At 61.7% G+C, this 18849-nt stretch overlaps 1 protein-coding gene across 5 annotated transcripts in view; it reads right to left on the bottom strand.

Annotated features, from left to right (window-relative positions):
* TBC1D14 (TBC1 domain family member 14) overlaps positions 1-18849 on the bottom strand; it is a 102255-nt gene that overhangs the window by 14511 nt on the left and 68895 nt on the right. For 3 of the 5 annotated variants that reach the window (XM_070069552.1, XM_070069556.1, XM_070069554.1), the window contains 8 exons: positions 16740-16858; positions 15047-15129; positions 13488-13605; positions 12300-12406; positions 8708-8794; positions 6506-6600; positions 1957-2028; positions 1181-1309 (listed from right to left, as the gene is read on the bottom strand). In XM_070069552.1, coding sequence (XP_069925653.1) covers positions 1181-1309; positions 1957-2028; positions 6506-6600; positions 8708-8794; positions 12300-12406; positions 13488-13605; positions 15047-15129; positions 16740-16858 — 810 coding nt within the window. Of the gene's footprint in view, positions 1-1180; positions 1310-1956; positions 2029-6505; positions 6601-8707; positions 8795-12299; positions 12407-13487; positions 13606-15046; positions 15130-16739; positions 16859-17238; positions 17347-18849 lie in introns of those variants that run through there. The other 2 variants (XM_070069555.1, XM_070069553.1) reach the window with 2 other exon arrangements.

Raw genomic sequence — 18849 nt, forward strand, 5'->3', positions numbered from 1 at the left:
GGGAACCCTCTCTGCAGAGGCCTGGGGGACACACAAGCCGCACGAGCCCCTAAGGTTCCCACCCGAAGCAGCCCGATGCGTGGCGCTTTCTCTTTTGCTGTCGAGTAGCGGGCGCTGTCTAACGCTCCTGGGAGAGCGAGTCTATTCGCCTTGGGCACCGCCGCTCACCCGTCTTCTGCGCACACCCCGGATGCGTCACACACCCGACCGCACAGTTCTGCGCCCCCTCAGACCCGTTTTAAGTTGCTTGCGTGCTCACAACCCCAACTAACATGCTATGACCGCCCGCTGAGCGTAATGACTTGTCCACACCTAGGACTCCTTAGCACAACTGCACACAGCGCTGTGTGGCCGCCGCTAACACCGAACCACTGGTCTATACCTTCCCAACAGCCACCGTCCAGCAGCAGTTTCCAAATACGCTTTTTAAAATGCAGACACTGCCTGGACAAGCGACACGCACGAGTCCTGCAGACGCCCGGAAGAAACGCTCCCGTGGACCTAAGGGTTAGATTATTCTGGCCCTGAGACACCAGCGGTTGCTCTCAGCAAGCTATCAGCACGTCAAGGCCAGGCTCACCAAAAGGCTGGGCGCCCGGGGCACTGGTGACCTTCCGGCCAGCTGCTCCCAGAGCAGGGCTGCCACCGCCAGCTCCAGCACGCACCAGCTGCCTTCTCGCCGCAGTGCCATCCCCTGGCTCCCCAGGCCGCCGCCGCCAGCCCTCCCACACCCACAGCACGCTGCTGCCCCTCTTGTCAACGCGGGAGCGCAGTCTACACACGCCTCCTTTCTCCAGGTGCCAGCACCTCTCACGACGCACGGCCCCCACACAGCTCACCTACGGTGTGCTGACCAAGAGGCCTGAATGCCTTCAACACACGGAGAGAGTGTGTGTGTGCACATGTGTGCATGCCTGTGTCCACGTGTGTGCTGCGTGTGCGAGAAGCAGCCGCCCTTCCTCCCTGGCTCCGAGACTACCCTGCAAGGCGACCCCCTCTCGAGGCCACCACACATCCACTCACGTGGCCACCAGCGGCTGCTGTCAGACCTGGGTTCAGCGTGACCGCCTCCTCACGCTGTGTGCTGTGAACCCGCTTTGTGCAGGGAAAACACGGGAAGACAGAAAGGCTGGACAGTCCTGATGTGTGGGGGCACAGCACCCAGGCCCAGAATACTCACAAGGCCATGGTCCACTCGGAAAAACGCCATTTGACAGGGCTTATTCAGCAGGTTAGAAAAAGCGATGAAGGCGTCGGCAGTGTCCAAGTTCAAGATCAACACTGCCGCTATGAAGGACATGCCCTGGACCTGAGGGGAGAGAGGGCGTTCAGTCAGCAGCCGCCACCAAGGTCAGAGCGGCTCGCTCTCCGCACTACAGGAGGAGCCACGCGTTCCCCCGCGGGAAGGGCCCCCAGCAGCTAGCTACCCACCCAGCAGAACCCGCCGCCCCACGCTCCTGACCCGGCCTCACCCAGAGCACTGCCCTGCTCCGCTCCAGTACCCCCCGCCCCCCACCCGCAGTGGAAACCGTCGCCAAGCCCCCTCCAGGCAGCCTGCCCTGAAGTCCCGCCCTGCAGCTGCAGACACGCAAGCCTAACTCAACGTGTCCCATGCAAACCACACGCGTGCATGCACACACGCACCTGCCACTGCAGCAGTGTGGGCAGCGTGTTTTTAAAGTGGTTACTGCTAAGGCTTTTTTAAACGCTGGGAACAATCGCGTGCAGAAGACGAAAATCACATCCAGTTAGAATGTGATAAACGAGAAAGAGCCGCGGGGACGGCTCCGTTTGCTCCCGGGGAAACCGAGTCAGCCCCTTTGCCACAGGACTCTTAGTGCCCCTCGGCAAAAACCAAGGGTTTCCACTTGACCTCCGCAGCCAGGGGGTGCCAGACGGCACTCTGACTTTCCCTTCGGATGACAGCATTATAAAATACTGAAAAACGTCACTTACATAACCCACATCCGGCCGGTAACAAGTATAAGCGCCCAAAATACTGTGCAACATGTCATGGTAAGGCCCGCCCTAGAGGGTCAACACAGCAAGAACGACACATGCGTGAGTATGTTAGCTCCGAGCCACACGGATGCCACGCGGCGCCCCACTCCTCCGGCAGCGCGGTGCCAGCCGCTCCACGTGCATCGGGCAGACGACCAGATAAACCAGTGCGGCTCAGCCTACAAAGCTGCTCTGGGAAAAGCCGGTGGGCCGGGCCCGAGCGCTGCTCTAGGAGACCCTGAGCTCGCCCCTGCTGTGTAGCTGCACTGCCCTTCCAGGGTCAACAGGTGAGTGTTACCTTGGGGCCCCCAGAGCAGGCTACTCTGCTCCTTGACTGGGCCCCCGTCCAGTCTTCCGTCTTCCTCCGTCTACCACGTCCTTTGTTTCTCTGGTGTGTGCGTCTTGGCGCGGAGGGGACTGGGAGCAGCTTCTGTGGCTCGGGTCCCAGGACCAGGACCTCCCATTTTATTTCATTCTTCCAGCTCTCCCACTTCTCCAAGATTTCCGTTTCTTTTTCTTTTTAAAGATTTATTTATTTATTTATTTGAAAGGTAGAGCTATAGAGAGGCAGAGAAAGAGAGAGGTCTTCCATCTGCTGGTTCACTCCCCAACGGGCTGCAACAGCCGGAGCTGGGCCCATCCGAAGCCAGGAGCCAGGAGCTTCCTCCTGGTCTCCCACGCGGGTGCAGGGGCCCAAGCACTTGGGCCATCCTCTACTGCTTTCCTAGGCCATAGCAGAGAGCTGGAACGGAAGTGGAGCCACCGGGATGCGAACTGGCGCCCGTATGGGCTGCGGGCACTGCAGGCGGCGGCTTTCCTGCTGCGCCACACGCCAGCCCGGGATTTTTTCCTAATTGAGCACAAAAGCCAGCTGAGCAACGGCTCCCACTGATGCCGGCACGCCAGCAGACACTGCGAAGCGCTCACCGTCCACTCCCACCACACGCCCACAGTTAGCACAGGGACACAATCCAGACGTCACCAGGGGTGGCTCACAGAACGCCAGGGTCCAGGCCGTCACAACCTGACCTGCAAAGAGGCCGAGGGAAAGGAGGGAGGGCTGCAGCGCGTGTGGCCGCAGGACCAGCGTGGCTCTAACAGTTTAATGCAGCCCAGGCTGCAGGAGAAACCACACTGACCCTCCCCACAACCCAGCGTCTTCAACTTAAAGCGTCTCTTTCCTGGAACGTACCTAGAGCCTCGTCACGTCACTGCTTTCACAGAAAGAGGGACCACTCCGTATCCCAGGCTCTGTTCCAGACGCCTCGATCTCCCCCACCCATGCACAGAGCTCGGGACCCTGGGGGCCACAGCCCCACGTCAAGGAGCCTTCCCACCAGCCGTCCCACACCCCACTCAGAGCTCACCCTTTTCTGAACACAGCGCTCTGCACCCAGTCAACAGGCACGCTTCTGAGCTGAGGACCCAAGAGGTGCTCCAGGAGAAACCTCGGGGGTCCGGGGGCAGCTGGCCTGGTCCTCGGCGGGTGGGGCAGATCCCATGAACCTCGGGAGTGCCTCACTCAGCTAATTCTCCAAGAACCACTGTGGAGGGCGAGAGAGGACCGGCCAGCGGGCCTGGGTGCCTCCGCCCCCTACTTTAGCCCCGGCTAGTCCAAGCTTCCAATTCCAGCTTCCTGCTACTGTGCCTAGCAGGCAGGGTGAGGAGCCAGACCCTGGGTTCCTGCGACCCACGTGGGAGACTCGGATGGAGTTCCTGATTCCTGGCTGTCGTGGGCGTCGGGAAGTGACCCTGCAGATGGAGGATGTTCATATGCACGTATGAGGGTACCCACGTCTCTGTCTTTCTTTCTTTTTTTTTTTTTTTTTGACAGGCAGAATGGACAGTGAGAGAGAGACAGAGAGAAAGGTCTTCCTTTGCCGTTGGTTCACCCTCCAATGGCCGCCGCGGCCGGCGTGCTGCGGCCGTCACACCGCGCTAATCCGATGGCAGGAGCCAGGTGCTTCTCCTGGTCTCCCATGGGGTGCAGGGCCCAAGCACTGGGGCCATCCTCCACTGCACTCCCGGGCCACAGCAGAGAGCTGGCCTGGAAGAGGAGCAACCAGGACAGAATCCGGTGCCCTGACCGGGACTAGAACCCGGTGTGCCGGCGCCGCAAGGCGGAGGATTAGCCTAGTGAGCCGCGGCGCCGGCCTACATCTCTGCCTTTCAGATAAATCAGGCTGCAAAGAGTCAGAGTGCTGCTAAGGCCCAGGAGCCCCTCCTTCCGACGGCACTTCCAGCACGATCCAGCTCCGCTGACTAGGAAGGTTACTAAGCTTTTTTTTTTTTTTTTTTTTTTAATTTATTTGAGAGAGTTACAGACAGACGGAGGGACAGAGAAAGGTCTTCCATCCACTGGCTCACTCCCCGAATGGCTGCAACAGCCAGAGCTGGGCCGATGCGAAGCGCTGTGTGTGCCGGAGGCCATCATGCTAGCAAGAAGGAAACATGGCATTCAAAGGCCAATTGCAGGGCACAGAATAGGAAGCCCGCCCCTCCGGAGCCCACCGTGGAGACACAGGAACTCAGTTCAGGGCGGGAAAGGGCCGCAGGGTTCAAGGGCAGAAGCCAGGAGCGGCTCTGGAGCCCAGAAGGCTGCAGAGCTTGGTGCGCTAGCACAGCCACCCGGCAGGCGTGGCCCCAGTGGGTTAAGCCGCCACTGGCAATGCCGGCATCCCGAAGGCTGGTTTAGTCCCTGCAGCTCCACTTCCGACCCAGCTCCCTGCTGACACGCCTGGGAGGGCAGTGGATACGCCCCGTCCTTGGGCCCCTGCCAGCCACGTGACAGACTGGGTGGAGCTCCAGGCTCCTGGTTCAGCCTGGCCCAGCCTGGGCTGCCGCAGCAGTGCCAGGAACGGACCAGTCAATAGAAGACATCGTTCTGTCTCTTCCTCCCTCTCTGTCGCTACGCTTTCCAATGAATAACAATTAACTAATTAGTTTTTGGAAACTACTTGGGACAGGGAGGAGACGCAAAGCTGCACGTGCCGAGCCCGAGTCGCCAGGCGCCAGGGCAGCGCTCGCGGGGCCTGCAAACCACACGCTGCACCCTGCGGACAGACCCTGCGGTCCAGAGAGGGATCCGTCCAAGGGGCTTCAGACAGGAGGGACGCGAGAGGGCGTGCTCACTCTGCCAGGGTCAGCCCTCATGCCCAGCTCCAACCCAGCAGGGGAGAGGGGGTGCGGTGAGGAGAGGCCTGGAGACCCAGAGTTACCGAGGCAGCAAGAACTCCCTGACAACAAGGCTAAAGGCTCCTCAGGCCGCCCCTCCCGGAGCCCTCGCTGGGCAGTCCCCTGGATGCCGGGCCTCTGAGTCCAGGTTCCCCCGCCTCCGCTGCAGGCAGGCGTGTCTCCCACTGCAAGCTCAGGACAGGCGCGGTCCTGCTCACTGGACACCCGCTGCAGCTGGCCCCTGCTCAGAGCAGAGCACCACGTCCGGGCAGGGAGCGCGGACTCGACCCACACTTTGCCCCTTCCAGCCTAAGCGAGGCTCCCTCTCCCACGAGGACCGGGAGTCCCGGACACACCGCTGTCTGAGGCTTCCATTCTGGCCTCTTCTGCCTGGGTGCCTTTCCCGCCCTCTGGTCAGACCGCTACTCAACATCCAGGCCTGGCCCGAGAGTACCCCCTTCCTCCACGCCCAGCGGAAGGCACAGCGCTGCCCTGTGCTGTCAGAGTCCTAGACACAGCCACACCCCTGCCACTCCCAGGCCTGCCCGCTCTGGTGGCCGCTCAACTCATCTGCTCTAAGCACTCCACCAGCCTTCACTGGCCACCTACTATGTGCAAGGCAGGACTTGGAGACCTGGGCCCGACGGCACTGACTAGGGACGCAAAGGCTGCTATGGAGGCAGGGGGGTGAACAGAGGAAGGAGAGGCCAGGAGAGACGAGAAGGAGCTGGGGCAGGGAGCTGAGACTCTGGACTAGGGAAAGGCGCAGAGAAGGGACAGACGCGCAGGGAGACTGGAAGAAGTGGCAGAGCCATCACAGACAGGCTGAGGGACAGCTCGAACACACTTCGACCTCTGCCCTCACTGTCCGCCCACCTGCACAGCTGGCTTCCGGCCCCACAGCCGCTCCCCTGGCCCACCGGCTCAGAAAGCCCACCACCGCTGCTCAGCCGCCCACCCGGGCTACTCCACAGATCCCGGGGGTCTCCCTTTCTCCCTGAGTGGAGGCGGATCTCACGGCGAGGGCTGCAGCGGGCAGCAGTGAGAACACGGGAGTGCCCAGCAAGGCCGTGACAGCCGCGCACAGTGCCATGCGCAGGCCTTCCGTGTGCCGCCTGCACGTCAGGAGCCAGCAGCCTCTCAGAGACCAGAAACGAGCTGGGGGGGGGGGGGGGATCAGTGACACTTATTTTTAAAAGTCTAAACGTACTGGGAGTGTGACCTACCTGCCCTCCCCCTCACCCCACACACGGGCGTGACCGCGGACACGTGCGGTGCCGCCGATCGCCTTAGACAGATGCCCTCGAAGCCGGCGAAGCACCGCACTTACCTGCTGGAAGATGCAGAGGCTCGGAAACGTTCTGGAGATGTCCAGTTTAATGAGCTCCAGGCTCGCCTCTCGGTCTGCCGCGGGGAATCCGGCATCTGCCGAAAGATGGGAGAGTCACCGCGCCGGGCTGGGCGGGGCCGGGCGGGGCGGGGCAGCTACCAGGCCCTCAAGGTTTACGAGCCCGAAACAAGCAGGCTCCGCAGAACCGCACTGCCCGGATCTCCCCAGACGGAGGCGTCCGGGACGCGCAGCAGGCTGAGGGTGCCCGGCACCAGCCAACGCTGTAACATCGCCAGGTGTCTCTGAGTCTGAAGTCAAAATCTAATTGGATCTCACCTGTCATCAACAACCGTCAGTGGAAAGTAAGGACAAGTAAGGGGAGACACACAACTGAACTCAAAGCACAGAAAACCCACCTAAAAATGACTATTTGGCCTTAAACACGTGGCCTCCAAAAGCCAGAGCCAGAGCTGCCGCATGCTGGGGCAGCCCTACTCCTGCCCGGGCAGGCGTCAGAGGAGAAGCACTCCTGCGCCCGCACTCCCAGGGTCACTGGGGCACTACTCCCAACAGTCTGACTGGAACCACCTTGCGGTTCATCAACGGGTAACGGGATACGGAGCGTGGACCACGCTTCAGCCACAGAAGAGAAGGGGAGGGGCAATGGGTGACGCCGGCATCCGTGAGGGCGCTGGTGTGTGTCCCGGCTGCTCCGCTTCCCATCCAGCTCCCAACTAACGCCCTGGAAAGAGCACTGGAGGACGGCCCAAGTCCTTGGGCCCCTGCACCCCACCCCCTTGCGAGACCTGGATGGGGCTTCTCACTCTGGCCTGGCCCAGCTCTGGCTGTTGCAGCCATTTGGGGAGTGAACCAGGGATGTAAGACCTCTTACTCTCAATCTTTCCTGTCTCTCTCTAACTCTGCCTTTCAAATAAATAAAATAAATCTTTAAAAAAAAAAAAAAGGGAATTCTGTCATTCACGACAACACAAATGAACCTGTTGTGGGAAATAGGCAGGCACACAAAGACGAACACCGCGTCCCCTCACGTGCGTGTGGGATCTGAGAACCCCATTCTCAGCAGAGTCTAGAGCGGGCGTCACCAGGGCTGGGTGGGGAGCCACCCACACGGGGCAACGTTAGCCAAAGGCTACACAATTTGAGTTACATGAAAGCGTATTCCAGAGATCTGCTGTGCCACACAGCGACTACGGTTAACACACACTCCTTTAAGGTTTACCTGAAAGGCAGAGTTACAGAGAGAGACAGAGAGAACGGTCTTCCATCTGCTGGTTCTCTCCCCAGCAGCCAGAGCTGGGCCGGTCTGTCACCAGTTTTTTTGGGGTCTTTCAAGTAGGTGCAGGGCCCAAGGACTTGAGCCATCCGTGCTGCTTTCCCAAGCGCGTGAGCAGGGAGCAGGATAGGAAGTGGAGCAGCTGGGACCCAAACCAGCACCCATATGGGGGGACACCAGTGCTGCAGGCGGTGGCTTAACCTGCTACGCCATGGCACCGGCCCCGGCTAACACGCTCCTGAGAAATGCTGAGAGAATGGAGGCCGGGCTCAACTCGGAGACGAAAATAACTGTGGGATGAAACGGGTGCTCACGAGTTACAATCGGCCACTCCACAACGCACACTCACGGGGACTTCCAAACGCCATGTTGTGTGGGGTGAGTATGCTCAGGTTCCCTGTCAATTTAAAGGTGTAGACGTTTCGAAAATAACATAGCTCCGTGTACGTGGGAGCCAGTGCAGGGCAAGACTCACGAATGGCATCACCGACAGACCTGTGACTAATTCTTGGATCTGAATTCCAGCACTACAGACAGTATAAATAGGATGCTGACACACATACTCCTCCCGCGACACAAGCAGGCGCTCCTGGGTGCTACGGGACATCAAAAAGCTGCACCTCGCAAGCAGGCCGCACCCTCGTCTCCCTGGAGGCCAACCCTCAGCCCAGCCCGGCACAGGCACCGCACAGCACCTACAGGAAGCAGCGCTGGTGACGCCCGTCCCCCGCGTGCTGGGACTCGACGCCTGCCAGGAACGGACGTTCCCTACTTCTCCTTAACGAGACCCTTTCCCACGGAGCTCTATGTAGACCCACACAAAGCACTTCGGCAGCGACGGGAAGCCGCTCCGCAGTGACGAGTGGCCCCAGAACTGGCCCCGCAGCAACAGGCGTGGCGCGGCGTACCTTCACTGTCCACCCCGGTGCCTGGGCCTCCCGTGGTGAGCGAGCGCCACCTCTCCTTGGCTCGGGCGAGACAGATGTCGAAGAGCTCTGGAAGGGAAGCCACCAGGTCAGTCTCGAGGGCACGAGTGAGCACCCTCCCGGACCAGCCCACACTGCCCTCCAGCTACGACGGGCTTGCTGTGCCCGGCCAGGCTCCCGATGTAAGCAGCTCCCCCAGTGAGCCTGAGGGCATTCCCGCTGTGTAAAGACACAGTCACAGACGGACAAAGGGCACACGCACAACCCCGCTACGCCTGGCACGCCTACCCGCAAAGCTATCTTGTCCTACCCCCTTGAGATCTGCCTGCTGCCCTTCCTAGACCGTGAGTTCCTGGAATTAAAACTCTGTGGGTCCCTCACTCCCCTCCCCCACCCAGAGTAACGCACTCACGTCTAGCGGATGGGTGGGGGGTGAGGGGGCGGAGACCACCGATAGCCCAGCAGGCTTCCGGCAGGTTCACCCTGCAACTGCTCCTGGCATGGCACAGGCTGCCCATCAAGTGGGGTAGGGAAAGGAGCAGACGACCAGGGACAGCCAAGGAACTAGGACAACAGTCTCCAACACGTCCATGTTCAGACTTATTTTTCCAGCCGTCCTCTGGATAGTCTAACCCTTAACATCATCCGAGGAGAAGGCGTGCAGCCTCACAAGTGAGGCTGGGGGCAGCCGCAGGTCCCACCGTGCAGCGCCTGGCTTCGAGTCTCTGCACCAGCTCCCGGCGAGCGGGGACCCTGCCACCCACGTGGGGGACCTGGATGGAGTTCCCCGCTCCCGGCTCGAACTCTGACCCAGGCCATTGCCTCTGGGGAGTAAACCAGTGAATGAGAGCTCTCTGTGTGTATCCCTCTGCTTCCCAAATGGACAATAAAACTTGCAGAAGACTAGGAAGAGAATAAATAAGCCCTGCTCCAAAACTGACGAGCACCCACCGACCTCCACGGGGATGCCCACACCCCTCTGTCTTTCAGAGAGCGACTGTGACGACCCTGCCCCCCCACACACACCAGGCCCAGGCGCTTCCTGTTCCCAGCGCCCCCGTGCCCCAGGTCACCGCTTAAACCAGGCGCGATTCTCGCCCTTGGCATCTCCACACAACACAGCCGCCTTCTGCACAGCGCAAGCCATTTTATTACAATGAAACTCAGATTCTAGCTGCACCATCATGACACAACCTGTCAAACCTTGACTGTGGCCTGGTTCTCGCCCTGTAAAGGACGTAACTTAGAGCCCAGGCGAGGTGCCACGGCAGAAGAGGCATCATTATGGGTGCAACTGCGCGTCGTCCTGACCCAGAAAGCGCCACCTGCCCGCGGGTGCTGAGGGGACAGACACGGAGGGCAGGCGGGGGACGTGGGGCAGGCCAGGCCACCTGTGCAACGCTCCTGCTAAGGCCCCTGGGAAGGCAGCAGCAGACCTGCCACCCCCACGGGAGACCCAGGGGGCGCTCCTGGCTCCTGGCTTTGCCCTGGCCCAGACCTGGCGGCTGCCAGCTTGTGTGGAGGTTTGTGGCCCGAGCACCGGGTGGGACCTCTGCCTGCGTCACTGTCAGGAGATGGACCACCAGGGACCCACTTCCCCGGGGAGATCAAGTTCACAGAAACACCGGCAGGGTCAGGGTCAGGGCTTCAACAGGCCCACGTGGTCTGCTGGTGCGTGCTGTGGGGAGGGGAGGAGACGGCTCCTACAGCCTCTCCCCAGACCCCAGCCCTGCCTGCAGAGCACCAGCCTGACTTCCCAAAGGACGACGCTGTGGTCAGAACACGGGTCAGAGTCAGCCGGACTAGAAGCGGCATCTCCCGCGAGCCCCAGCCACGGGGCCTCCCCAGGAAGCTCAATGTTCTCAGGAGGACAGCAAGGCCTGGCCCTGCAGGAGTGCTGTCTACCAAGTAAGACACATGAGCACAGAACAGCGGACGAGGCCTGGCTCTCCGCAATCGGAGTCCAAGGTCACTCTTCTTGCACTGGCTCGGAAGCGCAGGGAAAGCGAGATGAAGCGGGCAGCCCTGGGTCACAGAGAACCGGGCGGCGCACGGGTGCAGCAGCCCTGGGTCACAGAGACCTGGGCGGGGCACGGGTGCAGCAGCCCTGGGTCAGGGAACCGGGCGGGGCACGGGTGCAGCAGCCCTGGGTCACAGAGACCTGGGCGGGGCACGGGCGGGGCAGACGGCGGGTGAGGCCACAGCTCTGACGAAGCAGCACATCACTCCAGGCGGACACCACCGGTGCTCAGCCGGATCCACAATGACACGATCAACCCAGGCACCAGGGAGAGCCGGACATGGAACGCACAAGGCAGGGGCACCACCTCCAGCAGAGCGGGCTGCCGACAGTGCAGGGTTAGGTCGTCTCCCGCGCCAGTGCTGGGACAGATCATGGAAGGGATGGGGCTGGGCACGAAGTTTCCAGGAGGCTCCCTGCCCCCGGCCCCCTGCACAGACGTGCGTCTCCCCCAGCCTGCCCGCCGCCATCACCTAGGTGCACACTGCCGGGGACAGGCCTCTGATCATGGACAAGCTGGTCTGCCATGGCCCAACCAGCTACAGACACCTGAACGAGAAGGCACAAAGCCGGGGGGAGGGGTACATGTGAGCGTGTGTGCATGTGTGTGTGTGCGCGCATGTAAATACCTATATATGAGTGTTTGTTGCATGTACGCTGCTGCCAGTGAATGTAAGATAACTCCCTTGTGAAAGAGAAATGCCCAACAGTTCGGAGCCAGGACCACCGACGCAGAGCATACCACGGCCATGCGTCAGGGGCCCCCGTGCGATCTTCAGACCGGCTCTCCTAAGGAATACCTGCCGGTCCTAGAGTGGCTGGGAACTCGGGAAAAATCCATTTGACTATGAAAAGGCACAGACCTCCGGGGCCTGCCGGGACTGGGACCTGGAGAGACAGCCCAGTGCTGAGCGCTGTGCAGCCAGAACGGGTTCCGGCCTGCAGCTGTGAGCCGCTCTCCTCACAGCCAGGACGCTGGCGGAGCCAGACAAGGCCGGCTCCCCAGTCACAGGCAGTGCCAGACTCAAGGCCCTCCCCAGCGGCCTCGGGGCCCTTGCGGGACATGGCAGAGCCACGCTGCACGTGGGGAAGGGGAGGGGAAGGTGACGACTGCTACGCACGAGCCATAAAGCGCGGTACCCCCGAGTGCACGGACCCGCGGAGCTCTGGGCTTCACACAGACTGGGCAGATGCTGCACAGGGCGACAAACAGCCTGGGGGCACACATCTCACCCCACGGCCCTGACACCCAGTCCCAGTACAGTACACTGACCCCTCTGCGGTGCCTGAGAAAAATCCCCAAGCAGCCAGCAGGTTCCCCAAGCACAGCAGCTCCAGAGAAAGAACAGCCCCCGCCCCTCCACGTCCGCGTCCCATCCCGGGTGCGTGAGCCGCGCACGCGTCCCCAGGCGCACCTGCCCTCCCCTCTGCCCGGGGCGCCTGCTCAGGTGACTGCGCCCAGGCCTCCCAGCTGGCCAGGGTCCTTGAAAGGGATAGCAGCAGCCCCAGGACCCAGGGCTGCACCCCGAGCCTGGGCTCGCGCGGGCCACTCACCGTGGGTGATATTTAACTCGTTGCCGATGGCTAGGCTCCAGACCTTGCCTCGCACACTCGGCGGGATTCCCTGCCACCACAGATCCCGAACTTTCCTGGAGCACCACCTGGACAAAAACGGAGGCGTGAGTCCACGGCTCTGCTCGGCGCGAGGAGGACCTGTCTGTCCGCGGGCCTGGCCCCAAGGCCCAGGAGCCAGGGACACACGGCTGTGTGAGTCCCAGCCTCAGCCCCGTGCAGTGTGCAGCCCAGGGCTCCGGGGAGACCAGATGCACCGTCGCCTTCCCCTGGCAATGACTGTGACGGGCGCAGAGAACGGTACACAGGGAGCCACACGAAGCAGAGGGCGCAGCGCCCGCCCCAGACCAGGGCTCTGAAGGGCCAGCGACAGCCAGAGCACAGGAGGGTGGCGAGGACTGGCTGGGCAGAGCAAGACGTGGCCCGGCCTCCTGCGGGTTGTGCAAGTGGCCGCTACGTCAGAGCTGCCCAACTTCACTGCAGACAGGACCTCACCGGGAGGTGAGCACGCATGGCCTGCAGACAGGGTGCGCAGGAAGAGCCTGGAAGAAGCAGGCTCTGAGAACGGCCCACTTTCCTGGTGGAGACCTCGGCGGGGATGCCCGGCCCCCAGAGGGACAGCAACGACGCCCATGGGTATCTCGGGGAGCCCCAGCACGCCAACATGCAGCATGAGAGCAGCGGGGCCGCGGCCTCCAAGCTCCCCACCCGCCTCTGCACTACACGGGCCCCACCCATGCCAACACGCAGGCAGAAAGAGAGAGCCCCGGATGCGGGCCACCGCCGGGCTCCGCTGGGTGCACGCTCGGTGCTGACACCGGGGGGCACTGTCGGAGCAGACCTGGTCTCCACCCGACAACGGGGGTGGGGGAGCACCCCGAGGATCTCTTCCTGAGGGGAGCGGAGCCTTGAAGAGCGAGCGGAAGTTTGCTGTGAGAGGAGGTGCGCGCGAGCGCTGCAGGCACAGGGCGTGGAGCACACTAAGGCCCTGGGGCCGGAAGGGGCAGCAGCTACTGGGGGCTCCCTAGGGGGCAGAGGGAGGGCAGGCCATCTCTGCCCGGGAGGGTTGGAAGCTCAGACTCTATGCTGAGTCACAGGAAGTCCTGACATCTGAAGCCTGGCGCGGGTGGGGCAGGGAGGGCAGATGGTGGCGCCGCGGTCAAACCTCACATGGTTTCCCAGTTGGGCAGGACCTCGTTGTTCCAGGTGAGCACGGCGTTCCCAATGCTCTCCTCCACTCTGCATCGCTCCTCCAGCTGCTTCTTCCTCCGCTGGGCCTCCTTCAGCTCTGAAATCCCGAGCAGAGACCAGGAAACACCTGTTACCCGGCGGCCAGCACGTGCAGGCCAGGCGCAGAGACCGCCCCAGGACGCTCGCATGGAGCACAATCCGCGGAGCCCACGGATGTGGGAGCGCTCCGGCGTCTCGCCCACCCTTTGGTAAGCTTTGGAAGTGTGACACGCACACAAAGACACAACGCCCTGAATACAACAAGGGCAAACCCAGGAGAGGACCACCCAATCGACACACCCTCGAACCCCTTCCAAATGGAAGCCCTCTGCTGTCTTCTGAGAGCCTGGGCAACACCCTCAACGGACAAAAGCCACCTAAGACACGCCCCACTCAGTAAGACACGCACCGTTCAGTAAGACAACCCCCATTCAGTAAGACACGCCCCATTCAGTAAGACAACCCCCCATTCAGTAAGACACGCCCCATTCAGTAAGACAACCCCCCATTCAGTAAGACACACCCTGTTCAGTAAGACACGCCCCCATTCAGTAAGACACGCCCCCATTCAGTAAGACACGCCCCATTCAGTAAGACACGCCCCGTTCGGTGTGGACTGCGGGCTCACCACCACACCCTGCATCGCACTGCACACTGCACACTGCACACGTCTCTTCCTGTGTTTCCTAACCACAACCACGCAGCCACTGTCCACCCAGCATGTACACGCATCCTGAAGACCTGCCCAAACCAGAGGGTGCGCGTAGGCGAGAGGCAAACGGAGGGGGCAGTGCCGGCGGGTTCTGGTCCGCAAGGCGACAGGAGCGCCCTGGGCCCAGCGCCCACGGATGCCAGGGGCGGCTGTGCTTTGCCAAATGGTGGCAGAACGTATGCTAAGATTTGCCATTTTACCGCCGTAGCACAGTCGCACGGGCGTGCGACCACGGCCCCATCACCTCCAGGACTTCTCCAGCTCCCCACTCGCCGCCTCGATGGGTCTCACAAGCCCAGGGACCGCGTCCGAGCGCCTGTCCCTCGGAGGCCGGCTTTGTCACTCAGCACCATGTCTTGAAGGCCCGCCCCTGTCACAGCGTCTGTCAGCATGCCCTTCCTTCCTGAGGCCAGTGTTGCACTGTATGCACACACACTCTGTCGTAGTCACCGTTAAAATATTCTAAAGCGTGGAGGTCTTTGGCTGTCCAAGAGATTCTACCGAACCAATCACACTCCCTGTGAACAGAGGCCCAAACCTGCCGCCGGCTCCGTGGGCGCCCCGGCCCGCTCCGTCTAGCTGAGACAGCCTCTATCTCCATGTAAGGTCAGGGTGCTACCCCGAGTGAGACAACAGAGATGGGCAGCAGAAACAGCATGCTCCTGGACGTTACGGATGCCAGGACATTCCCAGGCTCACTCAGCGGGGTTCTGGGGCTGCACAGGGCGAGGCAGCACCCCCGCAGCCGGGAGCTCGGCCCCGCGGCCGGCCGCGCCCCCGCAGTTACCTCGCTTCTTGGCCTGAACCACCATGGCTTCATACTGCTGCCGGTGCTTCTGCGCCTCTTCAGCGGGCTTCGCGGGGAGGTTTCTTGATAGGAAACAAAGGAGTTTTCACCGTTACAAATGTTAACTAAAGTCGTTGAAGGAAAAAGAAAAAAAATCTGAAGCACTGTTACTAACCAACGTACAGCTGACAGATCAAAAACTAGATTTTTTGTAACATCACATGGCTCTGTCAAAGATCTCTGCTTACAAAAGGAAAACAAACACATTTTGTAAAACGTGAATTCTAACAGCGTTCAGCTGCAACAGGGAAAACGGCCTGTGGGTGTTTTCCGCAGGCTCTGCTCTGACCGCGGGGCAAGACTGCCAAGCGTCCTGAGCCAGCTCCAGGCAGGGCCCCGACAGCGCATACTGCGACAGACACACGGGCGTCTCCCGGGACAAGTTCCATGCTAGCGATGGAGTCTGTCTTAGTACTTTTTTAAATATATAGCATCTTAAAAATGGCATGCACCTCCAAATCCCAGTAAAAATAATAATAATAGAGGGGCCGGCGCTGTGGCGCTGTGGCATAGCAGGTGAAGCCACCCACTGCCTACAGTGCTGGCATCCCACAGGGCGCCAGTTTGAGTCTCGGCTGCTCCACTTCCAATCTGGCTCTCCACTGTGGTCTGCGAAAGCAGTAGAAGACGGCCCAAGTGCCTGGGCCCCTGCACCCACGTGGGAGACCCGGAAGAAGCTCCTGGCTCCTGGCTTCGTTCGGATCAGCGCAGCTCCAGCTGTTGGTGGCCATTTGGGGAGTGAACCAGCAGATGGAAGATATCTTTCTGTCTCTCTCTCTCTCTCTCTCTCTCTGCCTTTGCATCTCTGTAACGCTGCCTTTCAAATAAGTAAATCAACCTTTACAATAATAACAGAACGGATGCTCTTTCACAAGGGTGGGATTAGCGGGAAGGGGCAGAATCCCACTGCCCGTGCCCCTCAGGCAACGGCGCCCTGCGATGAGGGATGCCGGGAGCCACGCCCCTGCTGCACCTCAGGGCTCCACCTCGCCCTTCAGCACCCTGCTTCGGGAATTCTCTCCCCTACACGGTTTCAGGGCCCAGAAGCTGCAGAGGACAGAGGTCCCCCCTGGACCCACTGGCTCCATCTACTCCACCAGCGCTGCACTTCGGGGGCGGCAGGGAGGCCGGAGCGTAAGCAGCTGCTGGCTGTCAGCCCGCTTCCCTGCCTGTCCCCAAACACAGCTTTCCGGAGAAGCTCAGCACGCGGACATGGCACACTGTGAACGGGCGCGAGGGGCAGCCTCCCTCCTCCACCGGGGTCACCAGACGGGACCCCCCATAGCAGAAGTCCAGAGAGAGGTGGGGCCCGCGTCCGCTCCCCACGGCCTGCTCAGGGCACCACCTCGACCGCCACCTTGGAGAACCGGTTCCGGCATCGCCGGGAGCTGCGAGCGGCCCTCCCCTGCAGGAGCCACCTAGGCAGCCTCCGGCGCTGGTTTACAGGGGCCAACCCTGAGTGGAAAACCCTGGTCAAGGCTTCCATGCTAGCTAAGGCACAGTTTTCCAAGCTGTCATCTAACCCCACCGCGGAACACGGGTACGGGATGGGAGCGTGGCTGCCGGCCGCCCTCTGCGGCCCCAGGCTCGGCACGCCCTGCCCCGCGGCCGCGAGCGCTCTGCCGGGACTCACGCTGGTCGGTCTTCGAGGATGAGTGCGGTGGTGGAGAGTGGCTCAAAGTCAAGGTTCTTCCTCACATTCTGCTTTGGGGAGGGCGGCCTGCTAGGTCTTCCAGCCTTGTCTTCATATTCCTAGGACAAAGAAACCGGGCGTAACTGGGGGCTCGGCCAATTCTGGTACCACAAGTCCTTCCAAAAGCAGGAGCCGTTTTCACAATCTAAGTCCACGACGCAGTGAACACCCCCGCTACTCAGAAGGAACACGGGACCCCACCTGTGCAGAGGGCTGCACCCCACCCTGTGGGTGGGAACGCACATCAGAGCGGCCCCGAAAGAACCCACAAACGCTGTCTCCACTCTCCCATCCTCGTCCTGCCTAAAGGTGCGCTGTTCTGAACACGCACCATGTAACTGACCATGCTCCATGTAACTGACCACTGTGACGGCCACCGCTGCAGACTGTCACGTGAGTCATCTTTCCATGGGGATGTCAGGGCCGCCTCCATACCCACCTGGTCACCGGCTGGTTCCACGACACAGCCACCAGAGCTCAGTCACACCTGGGAGACGCATTCCACAGGGCCAGGACGGCCAGACAGCTGGCGCTCCTGAAACAACGTGTGACCCTTACATCTCTGTGTGACCAGGATCAGAGTGAAGTGTGTGTCCCTGGCTCCTGTGTGACCGGGGCAGGGGCAGTGTGTCCCTGGCTCCTGTGTGACCGGGGCAAGGGCAGTTTGTGTCCCTGGCTCCCTGCGTGACCAGGGCAGGGGCAGGGACAGTGTGTGTCTCTGGCTCCCTGTGTGACCGGGGCAGGGGCAGTGTGTCCCTGACTCCCTGTGTGACTGGGGCAGGGCAGTGTGTCCCTGACTCCCTGCGTGACTGGGACAGGGGCAGTGTGTCCCTGGATCCCCGTGTGACTGGGACAGGAGCAGTGTGTGTCCCTGGCTCCCTGTGTGACTGGGGCAGGGGCAGTGTGTCCCTGGATCCCCGTGTGACTGGGACAGGGGCAGTGTGTGTCCCTGACTCCTTGTGTGACTGGGGCAGGGCAGTGTGTCCCTGGCTCCTGTGTGACCAGGGTAGCTGCAGTGTGTCCCTGGCTCCTGTGTGACCAGGGCAGGGACAGTGTGTCCCTGGCTCCCTGTGTGACCAGGGTAGGGGCAGTGTGTGTCCCTGGCTCCTGTGTGACCGGGGTAGGGGCAGTGTGCGTCTCTGACTCCCTGTGTGACCGGGGCAGGGGCAGGGGCAGGGGCAGTGTGTGTCCCTGGCTCCTGTGTGACCAGGGTAGGTGCAGTGTGTCCCTGGCTCCTGTGTGACCAGGGCAGGGGCAGTGTGTGTCCCTGGCTCCTGTGTGACCAGGGCAGGGCTAGTGTGTGCTCACTCCTGACCGAGATCAGGACACTCGGTGTGACCTGGATCCAGACTCCAACGTGTGGCCAGGATCGGGGCCCCGTGTGTGACGAGGGGCAGGTACGGGGCGCACTCTTAGCTCTCTTGTGTGGCCAGGATCGGGGCCCCGTGTGTGACGAGGGGCAGGTACGGGGCGCGCCCTTAGCTCTTGTGTGGCCAGGATCGGGCCCCGTGTGTGCCTCAGCTCTCTGCAAAATCAAACGCAGTGCTCTCTGTATGGGAACACAGACAAGGCTCGCAGGGCCATCCGGTGGGGAAGACGGCAAACAAGCGGGTGAACCTGGGACTGCAGCAGCCACTCCAGGCGATGGGAGGGGCACTGCCACGTGGTGGCGGCCGCCTGTGCTACTGATAAAACCCTCTGGCAGGCAACCATGCTCTCACCCAGACAGGCCTACAGCGGCCTCTAAAGAGAACAAGCGATGTCCTCAAGATCCAAGGCTGCGAGAAGGCAGTGTGTCAAGACGCAGGCGCGCAGGGAGAAAACAGGCTCACGGTTCACGGCCTCCGACAGCCGAGCACGGACACCGCCCCCGCCCGCCCCCGGCACCTGCGTGCCACAGGGAAAGACCCCGAGGCAGGCTGCACTGTGCCGAGAACCAGGACACAGCCCGGGTGCTCCCGGTCTGCCGGGCCTGTGCGGCGAGTCACGGGCCCAGAACAGAGACGCCGGGCCCACACGGAGCCGGCCCAGAACCCCGACGCGCCTCACG

This window comes from Oryctolagus cuniculus, chromosome 2 (assembly GCF_964237555.1).
Source record: "Oryctolagus cuniculus chromosome 2, mOryCun1.1, whole genome shotgun sequence".
NCBI classification, from domain to species: domain Eukaryota; kingdom Metazoa; phylum Chordata; class Mammalia; order Lagomorpha; family Leporidae; genus Oryctolagus; species Oryctolagus cuniculus.